The sequence below is a fragment of the Phoxinus phoxinus genome (genome assembly GCF_949152265.1).
Source record: "Phoxinus phoxinus genome assembly, chromosome: 3".
Taxonomy (NCBI): domain Eukaryota; kingdom Metazoa; phylum Chordata; class Actinopteri; order Cypriniformes; family Leuciscidae; genus Phoxinus; species Phoxinus phoxinus.
Window position 1 is genome coordinate 24,696,529 of NC_136878.1, and position 25,306 is coordinate 24,721,834.

The 25,306-nt window shown below is 40.0% G+C and overlaps 2 protein-coding genes across 4 annotated transcripts in view; both read left to right on the forward strand.

Moving 5' to 3' along the window:
• fras1 (Fraser extracellular matrix complex subunit 1) overlaps window positions 1–25,306 on the forward strand; it is a 120,384-nt gene that overhangs the window by 54,184 nt on the left and 40,894 nt on the right. For both annotated transcript variants that reach the window (XM_079607018.1, XM_079607019.1), the window contains exons 19-25: window positions 2,972–3,112; window positions 3,233–3,376; window positions 4,664–4,819; window positions 20,450–20,596; window positions 21,268–21,414; window positions 23,887–24,027; window positions 25,009–25,149. In XM_079607018.1, coding sequence (XP_079463144.1) covers window positions 2,972–3,112; window positions 3,233–3,376; window positions 4,664–4,819; window positions 20,450–20,596; window positions 21,268–21,414; window positions 23,887–24,027; window positions 25,009–25,149 — 1,017 coding nt within the window. The remainder of the gene's footprint in view (window positions 1–2,971; window positions 3,113–3,232; window positions 3,377–4,663; window positions 4,820–20,449; window positions 20,597–21,267; window positions 21,415–23,886; window positions 24,028–25,008; window positions 25,150–25,306) is intronic.
• LOC306995427 (histone-lysine N-methyltransferase set-1-like) lies at window positions 7,449–16,611 on the forward strand. 2 transcript variants are annotated; one of them, XM_079607025.1, is made up of 6 exons: window positions 7,449–7,555; window positions 8,117–8,258; window positions 9,696–9,882; window positions 10,114–10,185; window positions 16,154–16,195; window positions 16,293–16,611. In XM_079607025.1, exons 1-5 carry the CDS (start codon window positions 7,450–7,452, stop codon window positions 16,166–16,168), a joined length of 522 nt encoding a protein of 173 aa, XP_079463151.1. In that variant the 5' UTR covers window position 7,449; the 3' UTR covers window positions 16,169–16,195; window positions 16,293–16,611. The 2 variants fall into 2 exon arrangements, with proteins under 2 accessions (XP_079463151.1, XP_079463150.1); XM_079607024.1 differs by lacking the exons at window positions 16,154–16,195; window positions 16,293–16,611 and having other exon boundaries at window positions 10,114–10,931.

Consider the following 25,306-nt stretch of genomic DNA (forward strand, 5'->3'; position numbering starts at 1 on the left):
GTTCATTCAATGGGTCCACTGTCATGAAGCTCAATACTATAATAATGACAAGTGCCTCTTTCCTCAATGAAGACCTTTGTGTTGAGCCAGCATGCTCAGACAAATGTTGAGCTTCCTCAGGGCTACTTGTCTGGAGTGTGTGTGTGTGTGTGTGTGTGTGTGTGTGTGTGTGTGTGTGTGTGTGTGTGTGTGTGTGTGTGTGTGTGTGTGTGTGTGTGTGTGTGTGTGTGTGTGTGTGTGTGTGTGTGTGTGTGTGTGTGTGTGTGTGTGTGTGTGCTGATGGATCGGATATCATGCAGAGGAAATTCCAATCTGTAAATCCCTTTAAAGTCAGTCTCTCTGCAGACCTTCTCTGTGTGTGTGTGTGTGTGTGTGTGTGTGTGTGTGTCTCAATAGCGTGATTAGATCTTAAATTCAATTTAGTGTGGGCAACCATTATACCTTTATTAATAGCACTCATTATATGGTGTTTTACAGATCCATGCAATGAAATAGTTACAAATATCATGAAATGTTGATTCATACGTTTTCACACATGTGTCAATGTTTTTGCATTAAAATATTAAATTAAGTTGCATTTATTTAATAAGAAATACAAACACATTATTCAAAAATATCCAACAAGTATTTTGATTATAAGTAAAATCAATGAGTATTGCCTTAGGATTTGAATTTAATTTGTTGGTGCCACTGTATATTCATACAATAGTTTGTTAATGGAAGTAGAAATATGTCATGCAATTGTATGCAAGTGAAAGCAAAGGTCAACATTCAAGCACATATTAAACAGTATCCTGTCGTTTAAAAATCGATTAAGAGTGCATTAAACTTTAAAGGATTCAGACCATGTGAACACTAACCTCCAAAACTGATGCACCATTCCCATCTTTCTGGCTTCATTTCAAAACACACCCCATGGGCTGAAATGTGATTTAAAAGAAAAAATGATCAATATGTGAGGCCTTTAGGCATGTTTATTGTGTGTCTGAATTGCATTAACAGAAAGCTTAGCCCTGTCTCCAGTTCACTCAATAGAATACAAATGACCTGGGTTAGTATTTATCACACCTACTATTCTTCTTTGGGGAACGTACTGAATTACGGGGGTAGATAAACCCCTTTGTTCTGATTGACAATGAAACCTGGCTGAACAGACAAATAATTTAAAGACAAGCAGACAACTTTGGTCTCATTGCAGCATGGCTGTTGGCACATGTGTCTCCTAAGGGCTTTACTCCAAATCAAGAAGATTGTCATGGGCCTCTGTATTTTCCAGTTATTATGTATGTTTTGGTGTGTGTTGTCTGCATGTGTCTACCAAACGTCTCTCACATTTAATCTGGTAGAGTAGTGGAGACGAGTCCAGACTTCACACCCGTGAGAGGCTTTCTTTTTAGAGCCCACTGCTTTCATTCAGCCGTGTGCACATGGCTCAGCTCTCTGACTGACAGCCTTTTTAGAGGAAATGCCTTTTCTCTACATGTAGCTTAAAGGACAAGTTCGGTATTTTACACTTAAAGCCCTGTTTACAGATCGTATCTGATGAAATAGAACGGTTAAGATTAAAATTTGGACACATGCTCCTGTCCCGAGAATTTTAGTTTTATTTAGCGTTTGTGGACCTATTTTGCCAAACGCGTCACACCCAGATTCTTCCGTTGAGAGCTTGAATAATAGACACCAGTTGGTGGCGATAATGCACCTTTGCCGATTGCAAGCAAACCGCTAGCATTTCATTTAATACACAGAAGAAGCAGAAGAAGAAGCGGCGGAGGAATATCGTACCTCACACAGCACATTCAATACAAGTCAATGGAGGTGGACAAAAACTACGATAAAACCTGTTGGAATGCATCTTTTTCAGCGATTTTTTTTGGGCCCGTATCAGTAAACACCCCTGACCACTCGGTGAGTTTCACGTCTTTGTAAACGAAAGTTGAATGTGTTTTAGGAAGGAATCTTCCAGTGGCCATAGACAACCATTGTGGGGGGGAAGCGAAATAAACCCAAAATTCTCGGGACTGGAACATGTGTCCAAATTTTAAACTTAACCGTTCTATTTCATCAGATACGATCTGTAAATAGGGCTTTAAGTGTAAAATACCGAACTTGTCCTTTAAAGGCAGATCGAGATTTGTGTCTACAAAACAGCAGTCCTGAGCCATGTGATGAAGTTGGCTCACTAACTTACTGATAACTTAAGTTTATAAGTAGATGTGGGAATTCACACCTGTAAAAGTTTTATGTATGTCAATATTATACATGTAACAATTTTTTTTTATTCTAAACTTTTGATTTTTGAAAGTTTCTTATGCTCACCAAGGCTGCATTTGTTTGACTAAAAACAGGAAAAACACTCTTGTGCACTTTTTTTTGAAATAGGCTCATTTTCCAACTCCCCTTGAGTTTTACCGTTTTCGAATCCATTCAGCCGATCTCCGGGTCTGGTGGTAGCACTTTTAGCATAGCTTAGCAAAGATCATTGAATCTGATTAGACCGTTAGCATCTCTCACAAAAAAATTACCAAAGAGTTTCGATATTTTTCCTATTTCGACCCAGAGATCGGCTGAATGGATTCGAAAACGGTAAACCTCAACTGTTTAACTCTAGGGGAGTTGGAAAATGAGCCTATTTCCAAAGAAAGTGGAGTGTTCGTTTAATTAATTTTTTAATTCCATCTGATGGCACAACTGATTTTAACAACGTTTGTAGTTCAGGCAAGAAGGTGGCGGGACCCGGCGAACCTTCAACTTAAAGTTAAACACACAAAATAAACAAATACAAAGATGAGGGGAAAGCGACAGCCCCTCATCAGCTCAATATTATTTATTATTATTATTTAAGGGTAATTTGACTACTTAGTGAAGCAAGTCTTTGCGGTTTCCGATCCGTAGTTTCAGTGTGTTCATGAGTTTATAACACCAATATTTCACGTAAAACAATTACTTTCTCCCTCCTTTTCTCTTTCAGAATGTCATACCTCATGTTCAGGCTGTACTGGGGGAAGTTTCCAGAATTGTACTTCCTGTGTACGACCCAGTATCCTTCACCAGGAGCAGTGTCTCGATAAATGTTCTCATGGTTTCCATGTTCAGGACCGTTCTTGCCAAGGTGGTTATGGATGTTATTCTGTTCCTTCACACAAAAGAAACCCATTTCCCTGTGGATTAATATATTCAATGGATTCTTTTATGAATCTAATGTTGTGCTCATTATTTTCTCTCCCTTTAGCCTGTCATCCATCATGTAAGGAGTGTACGGGCCCGTCTCAGGCTGACTGTTCTGCCTGTCCAGCCCACGCCAGTCTGCATAACGGCTACTGCCGAACCAGCTGCCCTGAGGGCCAATACCCGAATGTTGTGGGCTACTGCATTGGTGAGTGAAAATCAATCTTCCCAGACCATCACCAAAACATGCTTCCAAGTGACACCTTTGATCTGAAGTCATTGCACTTGCCCGGGTTTAAGGTGTCAAGTGAGCACATTTTGCCTTCAAGGGAGGATTTGTTGTTCAAAGGGCACGTCAGGTATTGTTGTAAAGTCAATGCCAAGAGCATGGAAATGGGCAAATGTGCACTGAGCCGAGATTCATGAAACTAGTCAATTCTGTTACCCTGTTATTGGGACTTAATAAAATGTGGTTGAAGTACCAGTCTGTGTCTCATAAAGAGAAGAGGTTTTGTGCAGTAAACATGAGAAAACAAATAGAAAGCACTGCAGTAAGCAGTGAAAGTGCTTTAGAAAGTCCTTCTCCACTAAAAGATAAATGTGTTTCTCAGTCAAATTAGGCACAAACACAGTTGGAAAATACTGTAGAAAGAACAGATTTTGATATATAGTATTTATCAATACATTTTAAATTATTTAACTATTTAATTAGTTTGAAGTAAATAATGTCCCCAATTCTCTCAAGCTCAAGAGAGGACAGTGGACAGCAAAAAAAAAAAACTCTTTCCTTTGGTTTCACAGACAAGGCTTAAGACTAGTTCCAGACTAAAATGCATGTTTGAGCTGTTTTAACGAAAAGCAACTTGGACCAAAATATCCTTAAAATATGTCAGTGACGTTGTTTTGTCTCAAGATGCACAACAGTAATGTTTTTTTTCTAAGGCATGTTTATAAAAAAATACTTAAATGTCCAAATTGAACTAAGGCCTAATCCTGGCTTAATCTAAGCTGTGAAACCAGGCCTTGAAATATTATTTTATTACCTGTTTTTTTTTTTTTTTCAATTAGTCATACCTCTTATTTTTAGGTTAGAGCAGTGCTTTTAATGATTGAGTAATTGCTTTTCCTCAGAAACGTTGCACAAACTCTGTTTAGATCGTGCTACATGAATCAGTAAAGCATGAACTCTGTGTATAATTTAAAGAATTTGTACCGATGTTATCAGTCAGGCTGAGAAATAAGCCAACAGAGGATTTCATTGGCTGATATACATCTCTTTATTATCAGTGCCCTCATGGCAATGAAGCCAGTCAACTCCCACAGCTGATGAGGAGTGAGAGAGGATATGCACATAAAAGAGTGTTTACTTTTACACATTTGGAACATTGTTAAGATAAGATCTTTTTTTCCTCCGTTTCCTCTCCTCAGACAGGGATGTTCTACTGGATATGCATCATAATAATATACGCTGTCTGTCTCTTTGTTTCTCTGTCAGAGTGTGAGGAGGGATGCCAGCGGTGTGTGGCAGACCTGCAGTCAGGCTCTGGCACTGTGTGTTTGTGGTGTAAGGTTCCCAGGATGCTGCTGCTGGGAGATCGCTGTGTACCACACTGCCCACTCAAATACTATCGGTGGCACGGAGCCTGCAAAAGTAAGTTAAAATGAGAAAGAAAGTGAATTTAGAGCAAAAAATAAAGTACATTCCCAGAACCAGATGCGTACAGACATAATTTAGTTTTTACCCTTGTGAGGCCACACATGATTCACTGCATTTTTATGCAAAACAATATCAGATCGAGCAATAACAATAGCATAATTTTTGTTAGTAAGACTTATTTTAAGGTCTCCTATTCAATTCATATTCTAATATAATTGAAAAAACTTGTTTGTATACAATTCTACTAATAATGTATAAGGAAAACGTAATTTGCAATTAATTTGTGATGCCAAATATGCGAGATGTGGCGCCAAAAACCTAAGATTAATGTACAGTATCAAATAATTTCTAGTTATTTGTAAGTTACAATAAACAAATTACTTGCGTGAATTGATATCTAGTACATCTATATGAATAAATAATAGGGAGAATTGAGCTTCACTGTCCTTTTTTATTAACTGATAATACACATCTTTTCCTGTTTTTTGTTTTTTTTATACATAACTAAATCGCTATCGCAACCATGCTTATAAGATTGTCACAATATGCTAATGTTGAACCCTAATCTGCATCTGCAACGATAATTCATCACATCTTTTAACATCATCTAACTGTCTTCCTCTGAGAAAACCGTGTGCTGCTTTATTTCCAGCATGAGTTTCATTATGTAGAATGAGCATCATTAGTCACACACAGTGTCTAATCTCAATGCCAGCATCCTCTTTATGCACAGGTTTGTCATTCTACGTGATCTCTCAATGTAATATAGCCAGAGCCTCTGTTTTCATAACCCTGATGCAATTACCTGTGATGCTTTGAAAGTGGCTCCTCTGCTGACAGTGTAGATGAGACGGTGCATTTGTTTTTATTAGGGAGTGTGATGTAGTGCTCGGCTTTAATGCAAAATCTTTTAAGATGCTGATGTGATCTATAAACCATTATGACCTTTTTTAATTGCCTGGCTTTTGCATGTGCAGAAGTGTGTGTGTGTGTGTGTGTGTGTGTGTGTGTGTGTGCGTTGGTGCGACCGGATTATGAGGACAAAAACCATGGATACATACCGACTCTATGAGGACATACCGTAACTACGAGGACAGCACTAATGTCCTCATAAGTCGAGCAGTGTAGAAAGGCTTATCAGGCTGCGCCTAACCACCTCCCGCTTTTTCTCAATATGTCCTTATAAATCCGTTGTACCCGTTTTTCAGTGTGTGCCAGTGTATGCTCAGAGTGTATAATCTCCCTCTATGTGAAAGTCGACGCTACTGCAGTATCATACACATTTCACACACCCAGACCACGCCCAAGCGCGATTCATTGGTGGAACGCTGGAATCCTCGTCAGTGATTGTCTATGTGAAATTCGACGCTAATACACCCAGACCACGCTCAAGCGCGATTCATTGGTGGAACGCTGGAATCCTCGTCAGTGATTGGCTGCTGGAATCCTCGTCAGTGATTGGCTGCATTTCACATCCGTCAAAGTCAGCGCGCCTGCGCCTCTGATCTTCTATCGCAGACGTGTGGTGTGACGGTGTGATTAATCCACTGTCTATGGATTAATCTGAAGGTTAATCATCATCATGAAAGATTAATTAGCAGAATTCGAGCGAAGTTGACGAGCTATAGTGGGAGATTTTCACTTTAAATCACGAGGAAGGTAAGTGCGTTTATTTATATATTCTACCTTTGTGGAGTTAAGTGTCATGAGTCAGACAGTTTTGAATAACGTTAGTTACATTACTTTAAACGTGGCCATTAATCGGGCTAATATAAGTCCATAAGCAGTTAAAATGGCGTCTCCAAACAACTTGAACATGCTATTCACGTTTTTTGTTTTGTTTGGTACTTAAACGAAATTCTCTTGTTGTTCATAGACACATACAAGTATTAGTATTAGTTGATGAAAGATACATCTCCATGGATGCTATGAGAGAATTAATTTACATTTTGAAATAAATCAAATCTATGTTGTCATGTCATCATGATGACTGGTAAAGTTGAGTGGATGAATTTACAGTTTAATACAGTAAGATACAGAAATCTATTAAATAAACAGAAACGAAACTAATGTAAAAGTATACTTTCATTAATGTAAAAGTATACTTTCATTAATGTAATGTTACTGTCATTAGAATGACTTGAAAAAATATTTAGTTTATTCATTTTAGGGCTGGATATTAGCAGACATTTTATGATTCAATTTTAATTCACATTCTTTCGATTCTATTTCCAATTTGATTTTACATGTATTATTTTAATGTAAATCAGGTGTAATACATGTAACATTTTCTAAAACTTTCTCTCTATAGTTAATTTTTCTAAGTAACGAGTTTAGTTAGCTTCGTTTGATCTGAGGCGCCACATTAAAGAGTGATAAAATGGTATTAAAATGGACTGAATTTGAAATCGGAGACTGTTTCTTATCATAAGTAGCAAGCCTCAAAACCTCACTTATCAACTATTTATGTGTAAAATGTTGTATTTATTGATATAGACTACAGTCTGACAATAATGTACTGTATATAAAGCATCTATCTATCTATCTAATATATATATATATATATATATATTTATATATATACACACATACTAATTATGTTGTCTGGAATGTTTTCAGTCAACATGTTAAGAAAGAAGAGAATAAAACCTGAGCAGGATGCAAAAGAACACATATTGTCGGGCAAAGACAAAGCCTTCATTGAGGGACGACAAATCAACACATTCAAAGGTAAATTGTGCACCACAAGGCAATTTGACTATGTTCAGACTGCAGGCAAATCAAATCATAAAGTAGGCATGCACTTGTAAGAATGAAAAGTAGGCCTATTGCTGGCAGTCTGGACATGATCTTTCAAATTCACACATTTTACCCTTGGGTAAGCCGCTAATTTTTTCATAAAGGTTAAGAGATGGAAAAAAAAAAACTTTAAACAATTTTTTTATTATTATTATTTTAAAATAAATACTTAACTATGTATACAGAGAATAATGTAAACATTATTCTCTGTATACATAGTTAAGTATTTATTTTTATTTTATTTGTTGTACCTAATTTGGTTACAACCAAATTCAACTAGTAGACTATATCACAGTGAAAACCAATGCTTGATTTTTTTTTTTTTTTCTTTATTTTTTTTTTTTTTTTCTTGCACCTCATATTACATTTATACATTACACAGTTTTACAGGATTTAACTCTTTAAAAGGATAGGTTGGTTAGCTGTGTAACATATAGGTGCACTTGGATTCATGTTTTATTTGTATTATTATATATTATTTTGCTCTTTTAGGGAGAGGTGTGTTTGCACTTGAGCACATTGAACCATCCACCTTTGTTGTTGAATACCGTGGGATTCTCTCTCAAAGTAAACATGTTAAAGATGTTCAAGGCAACTACTTGTTTGACTTCACATGGAATGGAACCAGTTATTGGTAAGCTGGCTGTTTCTTTTTTGGTTTATTTATTTATTTTTGGTTCATATTCAGAGCAAACTAGTTGCATGTCATTCTAATAAAAACAGTTATGATTATGATGATGATTATTATTATTACAATATAGGGCTGCACGATTTGGGGGAAATGTCATATTGCGATTGAGGTCAATATTGCAATTGGAATATGCAATTGCGATATAATAAACAAATGGTTTCATGAGTCTACTTGCTTGGATCTAAAGCAAAATGCACACACAGATTAGTGATAATTCTGAAATGTGTATTTCTCAACTCAAACTAGCAACAACAACTAAATGATTGATAACATCGAAGCCATTGATGTCTGGATATAAATTAATCCACCCCCATTAAAAACATTAATTATAGCCATCCAACATTACAGTGATTCCATCATTACAATTGAAAGCTATAATAAAAAATAAAAAAAACATTTATTAGACTTCATTAAATATAACAGCTTTTAATTTAAGTGAACTTCAAATAATCCTCACATAAACCCATAATAAATGTCATATTTACCTGTGCCCTCCCTTTCTTTCAGGTATACAGAAATTTAATAAAGTTATCAAACATAATAAATAGACTAATCCTTATTAAAGCTACATAAGTTCTTTAGTCAAGAGCAGTGAGTAATTTTCTCTGTCCCCTTTGTTCTTTGATTTACTTTACTGACAGGAAGCTTTGGCTGCTGGCCCTTTAAGAGCAGCCGCTGCTGACAGAGACGCGGATCTCACATGCGCCTCATTCTCTCACAACTCTATACGTCCATCATAAGACTGCTCTTATGTTATGAAGATACTCGACAAACGACATTTTGGCATAATTGTGTGTTATTGTTCGTTCAAGCGCGAAAGAGAACTGTATTTCTGGCGCATGTCTTTCTATGAGTCACAGTCGGACATTCAGCGAATCAGCGCGCTCTCTTTTGACTTGTCTCGCATTAATGGTTTTAAGCAATCGCATGAGAGCATTATCATGTAACACTAGCCAAAGGATGACAAAAAATAACAGATGCTGCGTTAATTGCGTACCAGCCCATTGTTTATTTTACACAAAATCGCAGCATTTTGCGTCATATAATCGCACAGGCTTGACATCGCGATTACGATTGCGATAAGATTAATCGTGCAGCACTATTACAATAGCAGATTTGCTATGGTTCTCATAACATGAGGAACTTATTAGTTAGTGATAATCAATAACATGGTTATTTTTCAACTGGGGTATTATTTTTTTACCTTAAGTGGATCATCTGACCTATTAAATTCTTAGGAAGTCAAGTTAACTTTAACCATGTGTATTTGAATATAGGTTAAATAGGCCAAGGTTAGCCTAACCCAAATGTTCAGTTAGAACCGTATGTTTCAGTGTGTGTCTATGTTTTAAGTTTCTTACTGCACTATTTTTATCACAGCATAGATGCAACAAAAGAGTACGGTGGACATTCACTTGGACGACTGGTGAATGATCCAAATTGCAAAGTCAAGACAGTCATTGTTGACGGAAGGCCACACCTGTGTCTGTTTAGTATAAGACATATCTTTCCAGATGAGGAGGTCACATACAACTATGGGGATTCCTCTTGGCCTTGGCGTTTAAGGGTGAGTCTCTTAAATAATTTATCACTGAAAGTCAACCATGTTCTGTATTTCATGAATGTTAGTTTTTTATATGATGCAGATTATTTTTTTTAAATTCTGCATGTCTGCTTTGTGCACGACGGAGCAATGAAAGGGACACTAGATATTTAGACTGATACTAGAATTAGTTGCGGTGACCAATTGGCAAACATCCTTGCCTCAGTGTTGTACCTGTCTTTCTCATAATTACAGGAATTGTGTGACGAGACATCAGTGGCTGTGACTGAATGCAGTGTGAATCCTTCCTCATCAGTGAAACAGAAAGTAAGTGAGCGCATGTTCCTTCATTGTTTTCTTCTCTTTGACACAGGCAATGTTAAGTGTAGGATGGTTGGGCACCATACTAGACTGGTTGACGTGGACTGTCGTCTTAAAGACCCTGTTGTGACGTCTCAAATTCGAGTAAAATGTACCTTGCTCGGTTCATTCATTTTCATAACTCGTGCGTTGGGGGATGGGCATGACACTGACCTGAAATGTAAGGACAGTTCTCCACTACGAGGACCGTCATGTCAGGGATAGGGTTTGAGGAAAAGATGTTGCTTTGGGTATGTGTCGGCTGCTTCTTTATTGTGGATAAGCTGTAGACCCAATATGCACACTTTTCAATCTGGATATGCTTTGTGACTTTCAGTCACAGAGATGTAAACTGTTAAGGCCCATTCACACTAACCATAACTGTGTTAGGGTCCAACCAGCAGACGGTAACGTTCTGTTTATTGTGATCGCATCTTTGACTGCCGCTTATATATTGAAGCATGTTATAGCAGAATTGATTCCGATTGGCTGTCAATTAAGCAATGTATCGCAATACAAAAATGCAACAATATATATTGTGGATAGTGACAATATGTATTGTGTATAGGACACCCAAAAATAAAAGTTACTGTTTGAGGGGAAACAATCAAGTTTACAGAGTTTTAGTGTCAATACTACATTAAACTACTATATATATATAATGCAGTGGGGGAATATTTGTGGGTCCTGATAATGCTAAATGTCTTTTGTTACCAGTGAAAAGTGGCCTTCATTAATTTAAATATATCTAGTTGGTGACAGAGTGCAAGCATATTTGTCTAAAACAAATCCATCCATCCATCTTCTTTTGCTTATCCGGGGCCATGTCGCGGGGGCAGCAGTCTAAGCAGAGATGCCCAGACTTCCCTCTCCCTAGCCACTTCCTCTAGCTCTTCCGGGGGGACACCGAGGCGTTCCCAGGCCAGCCGGGAGACAGTCTCTCCAGCGTGTCCTAGGTCTTCCCCGGGGTCTCCTCCCGGTGGGACGCGCCCGGAACACCTTCCCGGGAAGGCGTCCAGGAGCCATCCGGAACAGACACTCCACCCATTTGCATTAACCCTTTGAGCCCGACGGCATCGTCCACGACGCCACACGACTCCTCCGATAAATATTTATATTATTTGATTGATTTTCTTACCGTTTTTTTGCAGCAGAAAGCTAACGAGCTAGCCGTCACGGGGGTGTCTTTGGTGTCTTTCTAGCCTTTACAGAAGTTTTTCTATCCAGCCTGGAACTTATGCGTCCTTTTAGAGTGTTTCAGCAATAAATCCAAACGCTTATATCCAAGTTTTATCCACTTGATGTCCATAATTTATACATTTTCTGTCATTTTTGCCGCTAGCTCGATGCTAGCTGCCATTTTGGATATCACGTGATTCTTTGCGTGAGGTTGTTGACCAATGACAGGCTGATCCGTCGTCCACGTTGGTGTGCGTCATTACGCATGAACCAAGGCTGATATTGTGGAGAGAGAGAGAGAGAGAGAGAGACGCACGGCACAGTGGTTTCGAGGGGAGAGAGAGACGCACAGAGAGACGCAAGTTTTGAAGAATACACGGAGAATAATGGATCGTCAGAGATTGAGAAACATGGATCTAAATCAAGCGCTGGCCTTTTTTGATGCCATGGAGGATGATGGATTTTCTGGAGAAGAGAGCTATTTGACTGATGAGGAACTCGATTACCAGGATGGTCTAGACACTGCTGAAGAGTAAGTTCCATTTATTTATTTACTGTAAAAGTATATAAAAAAAACGAATATTATAAAATATAAATTTTCTAAATATGTAATAATAAGTTCTGTAAAAGTAGTATTTCGTTTTCTATGTTTGTTACAGAGTAGTAAGAGTTGTGGATTACACTTTGTCTCTCAGCCATTGTTTGTATCTCTAGGTAAACTCAGACAAACAAAGGATAGTGGGGGGTTGGTCACACCTTTTAGCTGTGGAGAGAATGTCTCAAGGATGTTGTAGTGGGGGGTTGGTCACACCTTTTGGCTGGGGAGAGAGTGCTCATATTATAGCTGTGGTGGGTTGGGGGGTACAGTAGCAATCTCAGCCATTGTTATCTTATGTGAGAAATCAAATACAAAAACACTAATTGATCTGATATGTATGATCTAATATTTTGCTTTATTTGTTTTACAGTCATGATAATGAAGACACCAGCCCACCCACCCGAGCCAGACAGGAAAGCTCCCATTCTTCCGCTGAGGAGGGTCCTCCCACTTCTGCTGCAGCATCCCAGCCTTCCACTTCTGCTGCAGCATCCCAGCCTTCCACTTCTGCTGCAGCATCCCAGCCTTCCACTTCTGCTGCAGCATCCCAGCCTTCCACTTCTGCTGCAGCATCCCAGCCTTCCACTTCTGCTGCAGCATCCCAGCCTTCCACTTCTGCTGCAGCATCCCAGCCTTCCACTTCTGCTGCAGCATCCCAGCCTTCCACTTCTGCTGCAGCATCCCAGCCTTCCACTTCTGCTGCAGCATCCCAGCCTTCCACTTCTGCTGCAGCATCCCAGCCTTCCACTTCTGCTGCAGCATCGCAGCCTTCCACTTCTGCTGCAGCATCCCAGCCTTCCACTTCTGCTGCAGCATCCCAGCCTTCCACTTCTGCTGCAGCATCCCAGCCTTCCACTTCTGCTGCAGCATCCCAGCCTTCCACTTCTGCTGCAGCATCGCAGCCTTCCACTTCTGCTGCAGCATCCCAGCCTTCCACTTCTGCTGCAGCATCGCAGCCTTCCACTTCTGCTGCAGCATCCCAGCCTTCCACTTCTGCTGCAGCATCGCAGCCTTCCACTTCTGCTGCAGCATCCCAGCCTTCCACTTCTGCTGCAGCATCCCAGCCTTCCACTTCTGCTGCAGCATCCCAGCCTTCCACTTCTGCTGCAGCATCCCAGCCTTCCACTTCTGCTGCAGCATCGCAGCCTTCCACTTCTGCTGCAGCATCGCAGCCTTCCACTTCTGCTGCAGCATCGCAGCCTTCCACTTCTGCTGCAGCATCCCAGCCTTCCACTTCTGCTGCAGCATCCCAGCCTTCCACTTCTGCTGCAGCATCCCAGCCTTCCACTTCTGCTGCAGCATCCCAGCCTTCCACTTCTGCTGCAGCATCCCAGCCTTCCACTTCTGCTGCAGCATCGCAGCCTTCCACTTCTGCTGCAGCATCCCAGCCTTCCACTTCTGCTGCAGCATCGCAGCCTTCCACTTCTGCTGCAGCATCCCAGCCTTCCACTTCTGCTGCAGCATCGCAGCCTTCCACTTCTGCTGCAGCATCCCAGCCTTCCACTTCTGCTGCAGCATCCCAGCCTTCCACTTCTGCTGCAGCATCCCAGCCTTCCACTTCTGCTGCAGCATCCCAGCCTTCCACTTCTGCTGCAGCATCGCAGCCTTCCACTTCTGCTGCAGCATCGCAGCCTTCCACTTCTGCTGCAGCATCGCAGCCTTCCACTTCTGCTGCAGCATCGCAGCCTTCCACTTCTGCTGCAGCATCCCAGCCTTCCACTTCTGCTGCAGCATCCCAGCCTTCCACTTCTGCTGCAGCATCCCAGCCTTCCACTTCTGCTGCAGCATCCCAGCCTTCCACTTCTGCTGCAGCATCGCAGCCTTCCACTTCTGCTGCAGCATCGCAGCCTTCCACTTCTGCTGCAGCATCGCAGCCTTCCACTTCTGCTGCAGCATCGCAGCCTTCCACTTCTGCTGCAGCATCGCAGCCTTCCACTTCTGCTGCAGCATCGCAGCCTTCCACTTCTGCTGCAGCATCGCAGCCTTCCACTTCTGCTGCAGCATCCCAGCCTTCCACTTCTGCTGCAGCATCGCAGCCTCCCACTTCTGCTGCAGCATCGCAGCCTCCCACTTCTGCTGCAGCATCCCAGCCTCCCACTTCTGCTGCAGCATCCCAGCCTCCCACTTCTGCTGCAGCATCCCAGCAGCTGCCAGGAATAGGCTAGAGGATGGATACCCGACCCAAGCCCGACGGGACCCGCCGGTACCCGACGGGCTGGGCCGGGTTCGGACAGATATTTAGAAATGATGTTCGGGTTCGGGTCGGGCTCGGTCACATCAGCGCGAAGGCATTGAACATTTTAAATTTAAAACAGGTTATAATGTAGGTAGCCAATGTGCCTGATGCTTTCACTTGATGCAAATGTTCGTTTTTGTGATTAAAAAATATGTAAAATATTACCATAACATCTGTCTTCCTGTGTGCGGAAATTTGTTTATGTAGCCGTGGCGCTGAAACGCTCATCTATTGACATTTCTGAATCTCTTCCTTTCAGTTGCTTAATAAAAGCGGGCTTTCCACACAAACAAACGTACATGTGTCATTAGTATGAGAATAAAAAAAAACGGGATTTTAACTTTCGGTCTCGGGTCGGGCTCGAACATAAATATCTGTATGCCTGTCGGGCTCGGGTCGGGTTCGGTTTACTGCTCTGTCGGACGCGGGCCGGGCTCGGACAGAAAAATTCGGCCCGATCCGCACTCTAGAATAGGCCATGAACGGCTGCAGTCACGGTCTAGAGGGAGAGCGCGGTCAAGGTCAAGATCCAGATCCAGATCCAGATCCGGCAGCTTGAGGGGTCGACAGAGTCCTGAATCCACAAGGTCGAGATCTAGATCACCTCAGCCAGCAGCCCCAACTCCATCATGGAACAGTAAGAGTCAGCCAGACATCCCTCCAGTGCCCAAAAGGTTCGTCCCAACAATAAAGCCAGGACATCATCCATATACACACCATTGGACCTTTTCAAACTTTTTGTCAGTGACAGTGCAGCAACCACTTTGTGTAATAACACATACACAGACGCTGCAAAAAAAACATTGCCACTGGCAAAAAATATTCCTGGAAAAAATTAACTGTTGAAGAATTTTTCCAATATTTAGGACTGACTTTCTTTTTTGCACTGGTGAGACTGACAAATATCCGGGACTACTGGAGGACAAACACCATTTTCAGCCAACAGTTTCCCCACTCAGTGATGGCACGTGACAGGTAGCAGGTAATTTCCTGGAACATCCACATGAGCAACCCTGATGAAGATGTCCACAACGACCGGAAGAGAGGGACACCAGCTTATGACCGGCTGTTTCGTCTGAAGCCCCTTTTAGATGACATCAAACATGCATGCAGAGCATTTTATCGCCCACGGCAGAACCTTTCAGTGGACGAGAGGATGGTGCCAACAAAGGCTCACACTGGCATGACGCAATATATGAAGGCGAAGCCAACTAAGTGGGGCTTCAAACTTTTTGTGCTGGCAGACAGCAGCATTGGGTACACTTTAGACTTTGCTGTATACACGGGGAAGTCTGTGTTTGCTTCTGGTGTAGGACTGGCATACGACTCGGTTATGTCCCTCATGAGCAAATCATTCCTAGGGAGTGGCTACAATGTGTATGTAGACAACTTCTACACAAGTCCAAAGCTATTCATGGATCTCTACAGCATGAACTTTGGAGCATGTGGCACCTACAGGGACAACAGAGACGAGGATGCCCCCGCACAACCACAAATGCCATGAACAAAAAGGATCCTAGGGGCACCATCAGGTGGATCCGTGACGGCCCTCTGGTTTTCGTTTAGTGGATGGACACTCGGGAAGTCTCTGTCTGCTCCACAATTCACCCGGCCTTCTCTGGCAACACAGTTCAGAGGAGGGTAAGAACTCAGGATGGAGGCTGGAACACCAAATCCATTCCATGCCCAACCCCGGTCACTGAATACAGCAAGAATATGGGAGGTGTTGATCTTTCTGATCAACTCATCCAATACTACTCCGTTCACCAAAAAACATTTCAGTGTAAAGTGGTCCTTTTCGTGTTACACAGGACCAGAGACTAGTTTTCCCTGTGTGCTTATCTGCTGATATTTCACATGGTCCGAAACTGTTTAGATTGTAGGGCTGGAATACATTTTAATTGTTGCTTTTTACCCCTCAGGAAAAAGCCAAATGAATCAGGATGAAACTGAGAACACCAGAGGTATTTAAACATTTGGGTATATTAAAGTTATTCCATGTATATACATATAGGTGTATAGGTATACATATGTATGTTTGTTTGTTTGTTTGTTTTACAGAGACCAAATTGAGGAGAATAGTGAAAAGGCCATGGAGCCCAAATGAAGTGAATGCTGTCATGAAACATTTCAGAGTCCATATTTCAAAGGGACACCTTGCAACAAAGGCAGAGTGTGAGCAGTGCAAGACTGCAGAGGACCCTGTTCTGAGAGAAAGAACGGCCCAAAATATAAGGGATTTCGTGAGGAACCGAGGTTTGATGTTGAAAAAGAAATCATCTTAGAGTTCTTCGAGAGATCAGTGTTGCCTTCCATTAAAGGTTGTATCAGCGATTTCAGGCCCAAAAATAGGCCCAAATATAAATGATCACATTCATCTAATTTTTCCTAACGATCCGCTAGCTGCCCGCCCCATAAGTATGCCGTCCAAAAACCGCGTCTCTGTAGGCAGCCTAGGCTCTCAGATCTGCACACAAAAGGTGGGGGTGTTGTGGTTTGAGATTTTGCGGTGATTGGTTGGAACTGTCGGTGATTGGTTGGAACACTGTTTATTTTGGTTTTGGTGGTTGGTGAAACCCATTGTTTTTGTGTGCAGATCTCAGAGCCTAGGCTGCCTACAGAGACGCGGTTTTTGGACGGCATGCTTATGGGGCGGGCAGCTAGCGGATTGTTAGGAAAGATTAGATGAATGTGATCATTTATGTTTGGGCCTGAAATCGCTGATACAACCTTTAATGTCTGTGGGTTTTGTTCTCTAAAGTGTTTTTGGGCCAGAAGAGTGTTCAAGACATCCTTTTATTTACTTTTATTAAAACACTGTTTTGAAAGAAATTTACAAATACATGCATTTACTGGAAGGCAATTTAATTTGGTTTTATTTCCAGTGTGTTGCTGTGGTCATTTTGAGGCACACTCCCTCATGCACTTTAGTCCCATAATGGTTAGAGATGTACCGATTACAATTTTGTATTGTAATCCAATTCCGATTTTTTCCGAGGTTGACCCGCCGATACCGATTTTAGCCGATTCCGATTTCATTTTTTCTAACCACTGAACAGCACACACATTTATTTTCTATATGTTTTTTTTTTTATATAAAACACCATATACTTCTACCCAAACTGAATAATAAAAACAAGTTTAAATGGGTGAATTTTCTATAAATATTTTTGAGTCATTTCATTTTCTTTTCTGACATAGCCTATTCCAGTTCTTGTTAAAACACACTAGACATGCAAATTCAGTGCATTTTTGGCACTTTTTGTGTGAAATCATATTTATTTTGCACATCAAAAAAAGTGTGCTTTCACTTTAATTGAGTGTGAGCAACGCAGCAAAAATAGACTCTGCGCTTCACTGCTGCTCACGCGACGCTCCTGCTTGTCCTGCTCCCGGTGTGATGCACTCATTGATTAACATGCACGCCGAAAAAAATACGCGCCTCTCACGCTTGCGGTGTGAAACTGACGTAATTCATGAGGTTTTCTACATGTGCGTTACGTGTGCACGTGTGATGCTGATGTTGCGCGATGTTAATCATGCGGCGCCAGAGTGCGTTTGACCGGTATATGTCAGACTGACTGGCCGATCGCCGGTCATGGCCGTTCACGTGAAAATCGTCCAATTCCGGTCCCAAGCCGATCAATCGGTGCATCTCTAATAATGGCCTTATTAGACCTCAGTTGTTGAGCCTTTTTTTTACCATTTGCAAAATAAAAATTGCCCTTTCAATTTAATTTTGTTAGTTTTTATTGGCTGTCTAGTTGCATTTCTTCATCTAATTGTCCTTTAACTAGTCTTCTATGAAGTGTAAAACTTGCTGATCTTTAATCCTTTTCTCCAACCAGGTTCATTTTGCACCACATGTGTATATGTTGGTTGATATAGCAACAGCACATTGTAGCACTATTTCCTTAGGTGTGCGTATTACTTTTACAGGTTTAGTGGCAGCAAAAAGATGCACAATCATTTGTGAATTCACTCTTTAACGTAGAATAGTTGATTTGGTTTAGTATGGTTAACTCTAATACAGGTACTCCTGCTATGTGTGGAGTTAATTGTGATGTCCATTTAAACCCAGTTTGTCCTCATAATCAAGGGTTAGTCAGGTGTTTGTGTGTGTTTGAGAGTGTGTGAGTGAGGTCCAGTTAAACCCAAAATGTCCTCATAATCAAGGGTTAGTCGGGTGTTTGAGAGTGTGTGTGTGTGAGAGAGGTCCAGTTAAATCCAAAATGTCCTCATAATCAAGGGTTAGTTAGGTGTTCGTGTGTGAGAGGTCCAGTTAAACCCAAAATGTCCTCATAATCAAGGGTTAGTCAGGTGTTTGTGTGTTTGAGTGTGTGTGTGAGAGGTCCAGTTAAACCCAAAATGTCCTCATAATCAAGGGTTAGTCAGGTGTTTGAGAGTGTGTGTGTGAGCGGTCCAGTTAAACCCAAAATGTCCTCATAATCAAGGGTTAGTCAGGTGTTTGTGTGTGTTTGAGAGTGTGTGTGTGAGAGGTCCAGTTAAACCCAAAATGTCCTCATAATCAAGGGTTAGTCAGGTGTTTGAGTGTGTGTGTGAGTGAAGTCCAGTTAAACCCAAAATGTCCTCATAATCAAGGGTTAGTCAGGTGTTTGAGAGTGTGTGTGTGAGAGGTCCAGTTAAACCCAAAATGTCCTCATAATCAAGGGTTAGTTAGGGTTGTGTGTGTATGCATGATTCATATGGTTACAGATGTACAGTTAAACCCAAATGGTCAGCAATGTTCATTTAGATACTAATACCAAGTCTTGAACAATCTTCTCTTTTCACATTAACAAAACCCAAACCCAATCAACTGGAAATATTTAGCTTTATTCAAAACTATCTTTAGACAAAACTTCTTAAAATCTAATGAATAAATTAAGACTGACATTCAAGGTTCAAATATGAAAAATACTTGTGGGTGAATGCATTTGTCAGTGATGGTTAAATAGTGTAAACTCCTTTTGGTTTTTTATTTTCTTAATTTTTAAAGCTAAAATATTTCCGTATTTCACTTTCCCTCTTCTCTCTTTGCTCTTCACTCACTTCACACCTGTTAAATCTCACATTACAAACTCAGGTTAGTTTTCTGAAATCTCTCTTAAAGTTTAAGCCAGTGTGAACAATTTGATGATAATTTCTTGTTTTGTTTTTCTATATGCTGGTATTGAAACAAACTTAAGTGATGTGGCACTCTCATGGGTAAAGTTAGTCCAGGTTATACCAGGTTAGTCCTCATAATTAATGGTCAGATGTGTGTGTGTATGTGAGTGATGTCCAGATAAACCAGGGTAGTCCTCATAAATCATAATTGAATCAGGAAACGCCCACTCCTGCCCTGTCCTTACAGTGCTTTAGTTTGTCAGGTCTTCATATTACCAGACTGTTTCATTAGAATTAAATTCTGAGCAGTCAGATTTTTACCCCATGCCATAAGGAGCAGTTTAATATTTTTTATTAATCTCTATGACAAAGGGAAAGGTGGGTCCCCATAAACCAGGATGGATCTTTTTAGGGGGAAAAGTCCTTATAAAGCACCCGTACCAGTATGTGTGTGTGTGTGTGTGTGTGTGTGTGCGCGTGCGTGTGTGTGTGTGTGTGTGTGTGTGTGTGTGTGTGTGTGTGTGTGTGTGTGTGTGTGTGTGTGTGTGTGTGTGTGTGTGTGTGTGAATTAGCTCAATGTGCATTAAAGGCAAAAGACCATTATTGGAAATTACGTGCACTTAGCATTAGCAAGTCTGTGCCCTCTCTGAACGTGATATGTCAAGTTGACAGCAGACTGAATGTCATATTTGAATGTATATTTCTGCTGGATGTCAACAGTATTGCTTTTAAATGTCTACTGTTTTTATAATACTGTTGACGAATGTGTGTATGTCCTTTGCAACAGCGCTCATTAAAATGTCAAGGTTATCTGATACAAGTCTTGCACTATTTTCTAAGATTCTAAGAGTTAAACTCTTTTCTCAATCACTCGTATGCATCTACATGACAGCAGTTTACAATGTATATATAGTATTATATGTAATTGACAGTAAGTTATAATTAATTTACACAATGGAAGGTGTAAATAAAGCCTTTTTCGTCCCATTCCTCTCTAGAGACCCTTATTTCCAAAGCTAAAATATATTTGATATAATTATCTCATCTTCATACTTACTGTCCTAATTGTTTGGTCATCGTTCTTATTGTCCTGTGCCTGTGTTCTCCAGAATGTCACTCTTCCTGTGAGGAGTGCAGTGGGGACGGTCCTCTCTCCTGTACTTCCTGTTTGGCGCCTGATGTTTTGGCCCCATCGGGTCTCTGCAGCCCTCGCTGTCCAACCGGATATTACGCTGATGAAAACAGGGTGTGCCAAAGTAAGTTTATCTTTACTTATAGTTTTTTATAGTGCGGCCATCCATCCATCCATCCATCCATCCATCCATAATAAAAATTGTGCATATGTGTTAGATAATCATATTTGATACATCAGGGGTTATGGATCATATAGTATGAAACAGGATGATTGAATATCATACTCGAGGAGGAAAAAAACTGGAAAAAAATTAGCTCAAACCGAGCAAAAATATGCAATTTGGTGCAATTGCTGATATTTTATATGAAACTCTATCAGCAGTGCTGTAGGTATAGACCAGATTGAAGAAGCACATGACTTAAAATTCACTTTCTTCTGTAATTTTGAAAGATTGATATTATCCAGCATTTTCAAGTTATTGTAGCATGTAGTATTTAACTCACTCACACTGAAACATTTAAAAAATATGAAAGTTATTCTTGCATTTAATTGTATAAAATTCAGTAAGGCAACGGTATCAGTAAGGAGAGCTTTTTAAAAAATAATCTAAAAAGCCTTTTACATGCTAAAACTGTATAAACAATCAATCATATGACAGAAGCTATGTAGGAGATTGTGTACAATAGGTTTTTCAGCAAAGTTTTAATTATGTTGATCATTTAGAGACATAATACATATGAGACAGGATTATGTATTGATGAAATGATTATTGTGTGTGTGTGTGTGTTTCAGTGTGTGACACTCAGTGTCTGAGCTGTGAGATGGCCGGTGTGTGTACGTCCTGTAGAGATCCTGCTAAAGTGCTTCTGTTTGGGGAGTGTCAGTATGAGAGCTGTGCTCATCAGTACTACCTGAACACCACCACACGCACATGCAGAGGTGAGCCATACATGAAATAATCTCAGATAAATATTTATTGACACTAGAAACTTTTACATCCTGATATATTCAGCCATTTTAAAATGTAGTTATTTTAAATTACTGACCCTGTAGTGTTAAGTAAGGGATAATGTAATAATGGTCTTGAATCAGGGATAATGGTCTTGAATCAGCCTGAAGAGGTGGTATTTGCTATAACAACCGCCTCACTATACATTATCCCGCTTATTACATGGCTACCTACCAAATAAATCAATAATTTGACACACAAAATATTGATTTAAAAAGGAGTTTATTGATTTAAAAACAATTGTATTGCTTCCGCTAAAGAACACCGTGTCTATTGCAACGCTCTGTTTTTCATGGCAACGGTGTGTTATACTTAGCAGCGTTCTGTTATCAAGAAATAACAGACCACATTCTACTTTAGAATTCAACCAAACCATGTAATAAACTAAACTATTAGTTTTACTTGTCCAATCGAAAGGTATCCGGATTTGATTCTTTGATTTGTATGTGTGTTGTATTGCCCGTTATTTTTGCCTTGCTGCTCCAAAACTCCAAAAAAGTTCCTGTTACTTTCTTATTTTGTAGGCATTGAACATTAATCTAATAAAGGCTGGAATACACTACACAATGTTTTCTCAGAAAGTTGTATTTCGAGATGTCTTAGCTTCAGACTATGATTCCATCCAGCTAGAGGAAATCATACATGTTTGATGTTTTGAGCAGATTTCAGAACACATATTGTTTTAATTTTTCATGCGTCTCCTAGCAACAAGGACCATGTTTCTGTGTGAGTTTGTTGTGTTTGTTGTTGTGTGAACAACATGAAAGTCTTTAGTGTACGATGCCCCGTTTTTTTTTTTTTTTTCTGTAACCATGTACCAAGTCGGAAAGTGTATGAAGCTTATTGTTTTAAAAACTGTTCAGATCTTGAAAGTTGTGTAGTGTATTCCAGCCTTGAAGAAACATCCTACATACTCTATCAGTGTATAACTAACATGCATCCTTAAAATGCACAGAACAGTTGGGCTAAAGAGAATGTATTTTAATATCTTACAATTAAGGTCAAGTACATTTCAGGAAGACACTAGTCTAATTAAATAAATAATTAATTTAATTTCAGAGAAGATATTTTTAATAAAGTGAGTGTGTTCAAATCATAATACGATGTGGTTTGGGATTTGGGTGTGGAACATAGATACCCATATAAAGACCTTTTGTTTTGTTTTGATGGGACTTACAGAGAAGATCAAAAGGAGATAGATTTTTTTTGTCCCTTGAGATGTGTGTTTTTGAATGAGTGAGAGTGAGTTAGAAAGAGGGACAATTACAGAGAGAGTACGAATGTGATCCAGATATGTTGCTGTTTACCCCTGCAGTACAGTGAATGAAGGTTACCTTGACAATATTTGGAGGGAGCACATCAATAATGCTGGACATCATTGCTGTTTGTGTCTTTATGGATGGATATGTGAAAGAAGAACACAGTCTAAATGACATATGGACAAATGAGCTGCTTTTGAGTTTAAGCTGTAAATATGGACATCACTGACATTTGAATTGGATGTAGTGTTAAATGAAGTTATAGCCACTGTTCTGTTCAGATGAATGTTTGAAATGTTTTGGCTGGGAGGATGGTTTCATTGAATGAGTGGAGAGATGATGAGATTATATAGATGACAGAAAGAGCGTGATGGGGCTTTTTAATGAGCTTTGCTGATTTAGAGAGCGGAGGTCTGGTGGTGAGTTATCAAATGGTCTGCTAGCGCTCTCTTTAATGGATGATTTGAGAACTGAAATATTGTCTCTTATCTTTCTCATTGTAAGTCAAGCGGTGTACTGAAATCCTTCATATTTCTTTTTTGTACAGATACTATTCAAGCTTGGTTTTGCAGATAATTGAACCTTAAATTTAAATAAAACCTACCTTATGAAATGCTTATAAAAAGATGATCCATTCTGTTCGGATGAGCTGTGTTAAAGTGGTTGTTAAATGGTAGTTGATGCACAGCTGTGATTGCACTTTCTATATAAGTTGCTACCTCGCCACAGATAAACTAATGAACTACATTACTTGGCGGCCAAATTGTTTATACATTGTACAGAATATATGAACGAAAATATGTCACTGTTTCCGCTACATCGTAACTTCAAGGGGTTTAAACACCCCACTGTAACATACAGTCTCTCTTGGCATATTGCTTTATTAATTAACATTTCTAGAAAGTTCTCCATTCCTTTAGGCAATAATGTTGTCAAAATTTGCATACTGAATTGAAAGTGATTGGTCTTTATCATACACTGTTTTTTCCTTCAATAAATGCTAATCTAATGCCAATCTTTCATTCTCTCTCATTACTGTCTCTTGGCCTTTTTCTTTCTAGTTTCAATTTGCTTTTCTTCAATTAATAATTTTTCTTCTCATATTCCTCCCACCCACTCTATCTCTCGCTCTGTTTCTCTCAGAGTGCGACTGGAGCTGTAACGCGTGCCGCGGACCCCTGCGTAGTGACTGTCTGCAGTGCATGGAGGGATACGTCCTGCAGGAGGGCATTTGTGTGCCGGGTTGCTCGCCAGGATTCTACCAGGATGCCGAGAGATGTCTGAGTCAGTCATCAACAAAACTAACAACCTTCATTATGAGTCCAACCAATCAATTTTCCAGCTCAATAAACGTTGACATTTCAATCTCTCAGTCAGTTGTCACGGTCGGGGAGGGAGGGCCACTAACTTCAGCTGTATAGTGCCAACATCAGCCGCTGTGCTAGAGCCAAGGTTTAATGGCACTTTAATGGATTGATTTCAAATTAGACTGAAAGTCTATCAGCGGTGCTGTAGGTACAGACCAGATTGAAGAAGCACATTACTTAAAATTCACTTTCTTCTGTGATTTTGAAAGATTGATATTATCAAGTTATTGTAGCATGTAGTATTTAACTCACTGACACTGAAACATGTCAGCAGAGGAACTGGAATTTATTTTACATCTATTACAATTTATTATATTTTAATCTTTTTTAAAGAAATTAATGCTTTCATTTGGCAAGGATATACGGTATTCAATTGATCAAAAGTGACAGTGATGTAATAAAGACAGTAATGTTACAAATATCCTAAATAAATGCTGTTCTATTCTGTTGAACTAACTAGTCTTCAAAGAATCCTGGCAAAAGAAAATCTATTGCGGTTTACATAAAAATATGAATCATCAACACACCTGTTTTCAACATTGATCAATGTTTGAACAGAATGAATCAACACAAAATTATCATAGAATCATTTCTGAAGGATCATGTGACACTGAATATTCACCATGAATGCCATCACAATGAATTGCATTTTAAAATAAAATAAAAGTTATTTCAAATTGTAGTATTATTTCACAACATCACTATTTTTTTACTGTTTTCAATAAAAAGAAATGCAGCCTTGGTCAGCATAGAACATTCAAACATTTTACCAACTTTTGAAAGGAATTTTTAAAAATCATTTTAGTATGTAAAATTATAGACAACTTGGATTTCATATAAAATATAAATCAAATTTCATGTCTTCAGTCTTTCTCTTTCTTCTTCTTTCTCTGAACAGGCTGTGATGAGCACTGTGATCAGTGCCAGACCCATGGCCGATGCCAGCGGTGCCAGCTGCCGTATGCTGTGTTGAATGGACAGTGTGTACTGGAATGCGGAAAGCGCTACTTTCTAGACGACTCGACCCGTCAGTGCACCGGTGAGTGCTGTAAATCTGGTCTGAGAGAGTGATCGTGACTGCCTACATTGTTCATTTTGGCAGGCTTACCAATCTGCTCATTTTAGAGAAGCTCAGTATAGTGTGACTGCACCCACACACCGGACGCGAATAGCGCGTCAGGCGCGAGTGATTTCAA

Coding starts and splice junctions, on each gene's coding strand:
- LOC306995427 (XM_079607024.1), top strand. CDS start 7,450: ATGTTAAGAAAGAAGAGAATAAAACCTGAGCAGGATGCAAAAGAACAC. Junction 8,259..9,695: donor TGGAATGGAACCAGTTATTG/GTAAGCTGGCTG, acceptor TTTTTATCACAG/CATAGATGCAACAAAAGAGT. Junction 9,883..10,113: donor CTTGGCCTTGGCGTTTAAGG/GTGAGTCTCTTA, acceptor TCATAATTACAG/GAATTGTGTGACGAGACATC.